This window comes from Hyla sarda, chromosome 1 (assembly GCF_029499605.1).
Source record: "Hyla sarda isolate aHylSar1 chromosome 1, aHylSar1.hap1, whole genome shotgun sequence".
NCBI classification, from domain to species: Eukaryota; Metazoa; Chordata; class Amphibia; order Anura; family Hylidae; genus Hyla; species Hyla sarda.
The window spans coordinates 398608590-398618632 of NC_079189.1; the positions used below are offsets into that span (position 1 = coordinate 398608590).

General features: G+C 44.5%; 1 gene segment (V, D, J or C); it reads right to left on the reverse strand.

Annotated features, from left to right (window-relative positions):
* Positions 1-701: 701 nt before the first annotated feature.
* On the reverse strand, positions 702-10043 carry LOC130363370 (immunoglobulin heavy variable 4-30-4-like). The segment is given in 3 exon segments: positions 702-808; positions 9579-9902; positions 9992-10043. Coding segments are annotated over 3 exon segments (477 nt in total).

The following is a 10043-nucleotide window of genomic DNA, read 5'->3' on the forward strand; positions in this document are numbered from 1 at the left end:
CAGGGGAGAGAAGTTGAGGTGGAATAAAGAAGCCAGGTCAGCCAGAATAATAGTACCTAAGTAAGAGATAACGCGAGATGGCCAAGAGAGTGGAAACGATGAACATAGAGAGTCCAGCATACACCCTGGCAGTGAAACACCCAACGTCTCAGATTTAGAGAAATTTGATTTTGAAATTGCACCAACGGCCAAAAACAGAGAGCCGTGCCATAAGTGCAGGCAAAGATACCAAGAGGTTGGAAAGATAGACCAACAGGTCATCAGCAAAGGCCGAACATTTATATTTGTGGCCGCCCACAACAAAGCCACCAATGTCAGGATCGGCTTGTATAGAGGCTAGAAGATGTTCCATCATCAGGATGTACAGGTGGAGGGAGATGGGGCAACCCTGCCTGGTGAATAGAGAAGGGAGCGGAAAGAGAACCATTCATTTTAAGGCGGGCCACCAGGAACTAATACAGTGCTAGAATCTTGTCAATAAATATCAGACCCAGTCCAATGAGCCAGAGAATTTGTACCAGGGAGGGATAGGACACATGATTGAAAGATTTTTCTGCGTCCAAGGAGAGGACCACTAAAGGGATCTCCTGAGTACAAGCATAGTGAATGATATGGGGAGTCTTTGGCGTATAAAGGGGGATATAGATTTGAAAGCAGACAGCATGAGAGGAGACAAAGAAGACTCCAAGACTTTATAAAATTTAGCCGTGTAGCCATTCTTGGCCTGGGCTCTTGCTCCTTGGAAGGTCCTTAATCACCCGGGATAGTTCTTCGACCAAGAAGGGAACCTCCTGCAGCTCCACTGAATCTTAAGAAAAGTATGAGAAACATATTCACATTTTTAAATAGATAAATTTAATGTATATGAAATCCGTTACCAGCGTCACTCACATTAACCAGCTAGTATAGGGTAATAGTGTGAATGATGCTGATTCAAACACTGTTTATCTTTTTTCCCACCTAGCCATGTTCCCAAGTTAGCCTCAAAATGTGCAGATCAAGTGCTTTGGTGCACTGAAGGCATTCCCAGCCACTTGCTGCACTCTTCTGTCTGCCCGATGCAATGCCCCTCTTCATAAATATTCATGGTCCTGAGTAAAGTTGAGCAAACTTTTCAAAAGCTCGGCTTGGCTGACTCATCGAACTTTGCTAAAAAGTTTGGTCCACGCTGAATAGGTACTCCAGCAGTGAACCAGCAATAATAATAGCCGTAAAACATGTAAATAATACTGCCTAAGAGCTAAATTCCTGTGTAACATTGCTGGGGTCATCTAGGAATGTATTTAAGTATTTTTTATGTATTTTAAGGCTAAGTTAATATCAAAGTTACAGCAACATGCGGTAACCCATGGTAACTAACAGCTTGTTTAAAAACACACTGCACACACAGTTTTGTATGCTTTTTAACACGAAAATAAAGCTGCATAAAGTATTTCTAGTTGTTTAAATGCACACAGAGGTATCGGAAGAAGCAATTCATTTTTCCAAGAACTACACAAATTCTCCCTCCCAAAAGCAAAGGTGATAGTGGACTAGTGATTGTTGTAGTCAGCATACAACAGCCTGTGGTGGACTGTTTGTAGTTGTAGAAGCCAATGGATGGGACAGCAGGTAGAGGTGGACTGGTGGAGGTCATTGTAGTAGCCAGCAGGCAGCAAGCAGTGGTGGACTGGTAGGAGTTGTGGTAGCCAGCCGACAGGACAGCAGGCAGTGGTAGAATGATGGGAGTTGTGGTAGCCAGTGGACAGGACAGCTGGCAGTGGTGGGTTGTGAGAGTTGTAGTAGTCCTCCTAGACGTTGTAGGTCTAGAAGGGCATATTTAAAAGCATAAAAACTGCTAAACCAAATGCAAACTTTCTTGCACATAGCTCCCTCATCGCTCAGACCGCCACAATTTTTCCAAAAATGTTTGATGACAAGATTTAGCACATGTGCCATAAAGGAAAAGTGTATAATGCCACCTTGACGCAGGGCAGCCACAATGTTTGTGTCATTATCGGCCACCATGTTTCCCAATCTCAGATTTTGACCAAAGAGCCAGTGTGACACTTTCTGCTGCAGACAGAGCGACAAATCCTTTACTGTGTGGCAGCAGCATAGATGTCCCCCAGATTAGGAGCATAGTTGTCCCCCAGATAAGGAGCATAGTTGTCCCCCAGATTAGGCAGCATAGATGTCACCCAGATTAGGCAGCCTAGATGTCCCCCAGGTTAGGAGCATAGTTGTCCCCCAGATTAGGAGCATAGTTGTCCCCCAGATTAGGCAGCATAGTTTTCCCCCAATGAGCGCGGGCCGGTCAGAGCCAATCAAAGGGCCGTATGTGGCAAGCGGGCCGTACAATGCCCAGGTCTGCCCCAGAGGGTTTCATAACCAACCATAATAGAGAAAATGTTGTTGTAGGAGCATGGTCAATCTACTCAGACCCATCTGTCATTGGTGGCTGGAAATCCTGGCTGATCCATCCCTGATTCATCTTGACAAACGTCAGTCTCTCCACATTTTTATTAGACAGACGAGTTCGCCTTGGGGTGACTATAGCCCTGGCAGCACTAAACACCCGCTCTGATGGCACACTACTGGCCGGGCAGGACAGCTTTTCCAGGGCAAACTCCCCTAGTTGCGGCCATAAATCGAGTTTGGCTGCCCAGAAGTCCAGCGGATCTTCAACGGTTGTTGGCAGAGTCATGTCGAGGTAAGCCACCACCTGCTGGTTCATGTCCGGCTCCATGTCCACCTGCTGCTGATGAGCAGCTTCACTATGCGGCTGAAGGAAGCTACCCATCAGCGACTGTAGACTCAGGCTGCTGCTGATTGAGCCGGTACTGCTCCTGCCACCCCTCCCCTCCCCAGCAGCCATGGCAGAGTAAGGGGAGTGCAGAGGGCCCCCCGAGTCAGACCTGCTAGTGGATAGTGTTGAGCGGCATAGGCCATATTCGAATTCGCGAATATTCGCGAATATATGGACGAATATTCGTCATATATTCGCGAATATTCGCATATTCGTCATACCCTCGTTTTATTTTCGCATATGCGAATATTTGCGTATACGAAAATTTACAGATGTGAAAATTAGCATATACAAAATTAGCATAAGGTAAAATTCGCATATACGAAAATTCGCATATGCTAATTTTCGCATATGCGAATGTTCGCTTGCCAGTCTCACACAGTAGTATTAGAGCCTTCTTTACACCACACAAGCTGGAAGCAGAGAGGGATGATCACTGTGATGTGTACTGTGAAAAAAAAAAAAAAAAAAAAACGAATATTCGTAATTACGAATATATAGCGCTATATTCGCGAAATTCGCGAATTCGCGAATATGCGATATTCGCGAATAATATTCGAATTGCGAATATTCGCGAGCAACACTACTAGTGGATGGACCATGTGGCCGATAGGCATTGGCCAACCGACTACGTAGAAGCTCCCTGTAGTAGGTCAGTTTGTCCTCCCTCTCAGTGGGTGTAAAAAAGGCTCCCATTCTGGGCCAGAAGCGAGGATCTAATAAGGTGGAGATCCAGAAGTCATCGCGCTGACGAATTTTGACAATTCGGGGGTCACTACGCAAGCAACTCAGCATGCATCGTCCCATTTGTGACAGTGACTCGCTGGGACTACCTGCCTCCATCTCCACTGCATACTGCCACGGTGTGTCTGGGTCCTCTGTCTCGCCTCCCTTGTAATAACCCTCCAGCTCCTCTGGCTGCTCCTGCTCCTCCTCTCCTGTCCAATGACCAGAAACACCGGCCATCTCATCCACCGTAAACTGTGCTCCGCTCTGCCCCTCATCATCCTCCGCCAGTTCATCCCCCACAGGACTCATTTAGCCTTCTGATGTAGGCGCAACGTCTCCATTGCCGTGACCAGCCATGTTTTCAATCATTTTTTGGAGTAAATGTAGGAGTGGAATTAAGTCGTTAATGGTGTAATTCGAGCGACTAACAAAAAATGTGGCTTCCTCAAAGGGCCTCAGCAAACGGCAGGTGTCACGTATGAGCTGCCACTCATTCACATTGAAGTTACACAGGGGAATACTCCTATCTGCTTGTATCATCAAAAAATCTGTGATGGCTTTTCTTTGTTCATATAGACTGTCCAACATATGCAGGGTGGAATTCCAACGTGTGGCAACATCACAAATTAGACTATGTTGTGGGATACCGTTCTGACGCTGCAGCTCAAGCAAAGTGTGCTTGGCGGTGTACGAGTGGCTGAAGTGCATGCACAGTTTCCTTTCCATTGTCAGGACATCTTGCAAATGGAGTGAAGACTTGATGAACTTCTTGACAACCAGATTCAACACGTGTGCCATGCAGGGCGAATGGTTCACACTTCCTTGTCGCAGCGCGGCCACAATGTTCTTCCCATTGTCGGTCACCATGGTTCCCAATTCCAGATTGCGTGGAGTAACTTCAGCAGTTCCTCCCCTGTGTGACTTTGTTCGCCAAGGCAAACCATGTGAAGGACGGCTTGACACCGCTGTGCCCTACACACGTGGTACGATGAAGGGCCACCGAGATTTGGATGTGCAGTGGAGGCCGAGGACACGGGGGAGGAGGAGGCGCACACTGTAAAAGGACCAACTGCCTGGGAGCGAGAGCGTGGAGGAGGAAGCGGTGTGACCTGTCCAAGTTGCTGTTGTGGCTGTGCAGGAACAACATTTACCCAGTGGGCCGTAAAAGACATGTATTGTCCCTGCCCGTAGTTACAGCTCCACACGTCGGTGCTGCCGTGCACTTTTGAACACACTGACAGGCTCAAGGACTGGCCCACCTTCTCTTGTACAAACGTATGCAGGGCTGGTACTGCCTTCTTCGCAAAGAAATGACGGCTTGGGACTCTCCACCTCGGCTCGGCACAAGCCATCATTCCCTGAAAGCTGCAGAGTCCACCAGTTGGAAAGGGAGGGACTGCAACACCAGCAACTTGGACAGGAGCACATTCAACTTCTGCGCCGTTGGATGAGTGGGCGCATACTGTTGTCTCTTGGACATGGCTTCGCCGATCGATTGTTGGCGGAATGGCTGACTACGAGCGGAAGAAGCAGGAGCGCAAGAAGGAGGGTTTGACACAATGCTCCCTTCGGCTGAGATGGTGTAGCCTTGGCTGAATTTCCACTACTGCCACCACCACGCTGTTTGCCAACCATGCTACCGCCTTGCTGCCTCATAGACAAAGAGTAAATCTCTTCTCCTGATGATGATGATGAAGCCCCGGCTTCTGCATCCGGCTCCCAATTGTGATCGGCTTCATCATCATCAAAAGATGTGTGCATGTCACTGATGTCCTCCTCGTGTTCCACAACAGTGTCTGCCTCAGGACCCTGAACAATTGAAACACTGCCTCCCACGTCACTCTCTGTATCACTACTTGCCCGCCTTGCGGAGCAAGCGACGCATGTCTCCTCACATTCTTGGCTGCCCATTAGCTGCTGACTGTCCTCTATTACATCGTCCTCACTAAATAGTGGAGCTGAACCCAAAGCATGAGATACTTCTTTGGGAGAGGGAACAGCATAGGACAAAAGCAATGTGATTACTTGGTCTGCTCCCGGGCCATGCCAACTGAGGGTTGTGTCTGAGGAACCCACCGACTCTTGACTGGGGTTGTCAGATGTCGCTTGTGATGATGGGGATGAGTGTGCAAACCAATTGACGAGGAGAGATGGGTCGACGACACGACCGCTGGGTTTTAACGGGAGCTCAGGCCTATTGCTGCGACTCCTGCTGCCACTCGCCCCAAGTCTGCTGCCAACTCTGCCTGACGTATGTAGGCCTCTGCCCCTTCTCTGTGCACGTCCTGGCACTTCCCTGCCTGACATACTTAGTGTGTTTATGAGGGTATAGAACAGCAGCAGGCGATTACTTACGGCTGTCCTTTCAAAGTATATAGGCCCTAGACAGAATAACAGTTACTAAATAGTACACTCCTTTGTTGTATGTATGCCCTTTGCAATGATGAGTGTACTGGTATGCGTGTTTCTACACAGAAAAAACACTTTTTTTTTAAAATATACCAGCAGGTGTATACTAATTAGTGGAATAGCACTAAATTTAGCACAGAGACAGAATAACAGGTAGTAAATAGTACACTACTTGGTTCTATGTATGCCCTTTGCAATGATGTGCGCACTGTTAAGCATATTTATAAGCAGGAAAAAACTCTTTTTTTTGTTGTATACACCAGCCGGTGTATATTAATGTGTGGAATAGCACTGAATTTAGCACCGAGACAGAAATACAGGTACTAAATAGTACACTGCTTGGTTGTATGTATGCCCTTTGCAATGATGAGCGCACTGTTAAGCGTATTTGTACGCAGGAAAAACTTTTTTTTCTTTAATACACCGGCAGGTGCATTACATGTGGTATAACACTGAATTTAGCACAGAGACAGAAAAAAATGGTAGTATATGGTACGCTATTTGCTTGTATGTAGGCCCTTTGCAATCATAAGGCCACTGAAAAAGCGTATTTGTACGCAGAAAAAACTTTTTTTTCTTTAATACACCGGTAGGTGTATAACGTGTGGTATAACACTTAGTTTAGCACAGAGACAGAAAAAAAGGTAGTGTATGGTACGCTATTTGCTTGTATGTAGGCCCTTTGCAATGATAAGGCCACTGTTAAGCGTATTTTTACTCAGGAAAACCTTTTTTTTCTTTAATACACCGGCAGGTGTATAACGTGTGGTATAACACTTAACTTAGCACAGAGACAGAAAAAAAGGTAGTATATGGTGCGCTATTTGCTTTTATTTAGACCCTTTGCAATGATAAGGCCACTATTAAGTGGCCTTATTTCTTTAATACACCGGCAGGTGTATAACGTGTGGTATAACACTGAATTTAGCACAGAGGCAGAAAAAAAGGTAGTATATGGTACACTATTTGCTTGTATGCAGGCCCTTTGCAATGATAAGGCCACTGAAAAAGCTTTTTTTTCTTTAATACATCGGCAGGTGTATAACGTGTGGTATAACACTTAATTTAGCACAGAGACAGAATAAAAGGTAGTATATGGTAAGCTATTTGCTTGTATTTAGGCCCTTTGCAATGATAAGGCCACTGTTAAGCGTATTTGTACGCAGGAAAAAACAACGCCATAGTTTCAGCATCTCTCCACAGCCAGACAGCTTCCAGCACAGCATAGCGCTGCCCTGTAAACTGTCCCTGTATAGATCAGGACTTCAGCTGTGCTCGCGGCTACAGAGCGGGGAGCACAGCTGATGCTGAGCAGTAGATATACGTCAGCCCCTTGCTGAGTGCCATGCGCCAGCGCAGCAAGGAAAGGGTTAACCAGCATTTCAGATCACTGCTGGTTAACCCTTTGGTTCTATACAGTATATGTAGCCATTTACAGGCTGCATATACTGTATACAGAATCTGTCCACTTAACCCATCCTTCTGCTCCGGCTGGTCTGTGTAGTTCCCTCCCTAATTATGTAATTAGGGGTGGAGCTACAGCCGGGAGCCAGAGATGATGAGTGTTAGGCTTTGTTCACATTGTACGTTTTATAATGTGAACAGACCCTTCTGGCAATGTCTTCCCAAACAGGGAGACTCCAGCTGTTGCTAAACTACAACTCCCACGAAAGGCTGTCAGGGCACGCTGGGATTTGTAGTTTTGAAACAATTGGAGGCTCCCTATTTGGGAAGACAATGCATTATGCATGTACTAACCCAGTTTTCGTTTTTTTTTTTTTTTTTCTTCTCGTTTCAGATCCGTGTATCCTGTGGAATATGGGGATGATCTGCATTTTTTTTCTGTTAATAAAATGGCTAACGAGGGCTGTGGGGGAGTGTAGATGTCTGTATATAGTGTATAGCCATCAAAGGGGCTATAGGAGCAGGGAGTCCTGTCAGTATAGTGACATGATTCCCGGCTCCTGTATAGTATACACGGGTACACTATGCCCCATGTATACTATATGGGAGGTCAGTAGTGATGCTATACATCATTCCTCATCTCCTTACACTCTGTGGACCGGGCGCTCAGCATCTGACCCACACAGTGGTACCAGAAGTCAGTGAGAAAACTGCCACTGGGGACAAATTTGGCTGTTTCCATATTTCAGGAAAAACGCCAGAAAAACTGCCAAAACGCAGGAAAAAGCTGTCGCAATTTTTCTAGTGTTTTTGCTGCTGTGAAAAAAAAACCTCAGTGGAATCCTAGCCTTTTACATACTTTTTTGGGCTATTGGTGAATAACAGGGTTTTGTCAGAGTTTGGCAAACTGGATAAACTGAACTTTCAGAAGTTTGCTCATATGTAGTCTTTACCATGTGGGTTAAAGGGTACCTCTCATCAAATAAACTTTTGATATATTTTAGATTAATGAATGTTGAATAACTTTCCAATAGCATGTTAATGAAAAATATGCTTCTTTCTATTGTATTTTTCCCGATTAGTCCTGTCAGCAAGCATTTCTGACTCATGCTGGAGTCCTAAACACTCAGAGCTGCCAGCCTGCTTTGTTCACAGCCAAACAGGCTGTGAACAAAGCAGGCTGGCAGCTCTGAGTGTTCTCCTTTGTGAACAAAGCAGACTGGCAGCTCGTAGCGTTTAGGACTCCAGCATGAGTCTGAAACGCTTGCTGCCAGGACTGGTAGGGAGACCCCTAGTGGTCATTTCTTCAAAGTGGAAAATTAAATAGAAAGAAGCATATTTTTTAATAACATGCAATTGTAAAGTTATTCTGCATACATTAATCTATAATATATCAAAAGTTTTTTTGATGAGAGGTACCCTTTAATGAATGTGATAATTTAATAGTATGGGCTATTACAGACACAGAGACACTAATTATGTATATTCTTTTTATTCTTTTTCTTTATCTTTTGGCATTAAAATAATAGTTTTTTTTATTTTACATTTTAAAACATCCTAAAACTTTTATCTTTATTTTTTTCCCATTTGGGGACTTGAACTTCTTCTAAAAGTGCCTAATAGGGGAATATAGATTGCAGACTGTGGGGATTTCATTAGGCAACCTAACAGCATCCTGTGATTTAAAGGGGTATTCCAGGAAAAAACTTTTTTATATATATATCAACTGGCTCCAGAAAGTTAAACAGATTTGTAAATTACTTCTATTAAAACATCTTAATCCTTCAAGTACTTATGAGCTTCTGAAGTTAAGGTCGTTCTTTTCTCTCTAAGTGCTCTCTGATGACACCTGTCTAGGGAACCGCCCAGTTTAGAAGCAAATCCCCATAGCAAATCTCTTCTAAACTGGGCGGTTCCCGAGACACGTGTCATCAGAGAGCACTTAGACAGAAAAGAACAACCTTAACTTCAGAAGCTCATAAGTACTGAAAGGATTAAGATTTTTTAATAGAAGTAATTTACAAATCTGTTTAACTTTCTGGAGCCAGTTGATATAGAATAAAAAGGTTTTTCCTGGATAACCCCTTTAAGTGTGGGGTGCTAATAGGGATAATATTTCCTCTGTCAAATTGTTTAGATGCTGCTGTCCCTTTGTGCAAAAAAACCTACCTTGCCATTATGTAAATGTATGTTATGGAGATTGAATGCGTTAATCAGTTAATGTACATGTCCTCAGTTCATCTGTTACACTGTGGGTATCTAGCACAATAATATTTCCCAGATTCTTCAGGTTTCACTCCAGTGAGTTTGAAATAAACTTCTCCTTTATTTGTGTCTCTTGAGAGAGTTATTCGTCCCTGGAGAGACTGAGCATAATATATGTCATTATTATAACATATCATTCCTAACCACTCCAGGCCTTTTCCTGCAGGTTGTCTGATCCATACTACACAATACATGTTAGTGCTGTCAGTCAGGGAGGCTCCAGTCACTTTACAGGTCATGTCCAGAGTCTCTGATGGTCTCACAATCCCAGGACCAGACTCCACCATAGAGATCTGTGAAGTGACACCTGAATGAAAAAAAATAATGATTAATTCTTAAAATTTCCAAAAGCTATTTATTACACTGACATCAATATTTTCCTAAAATGAGACTCACATTGTAGAGACAGTACAGCACTGAGTAACCCCAAGAGAGTCTTCATGTTAAG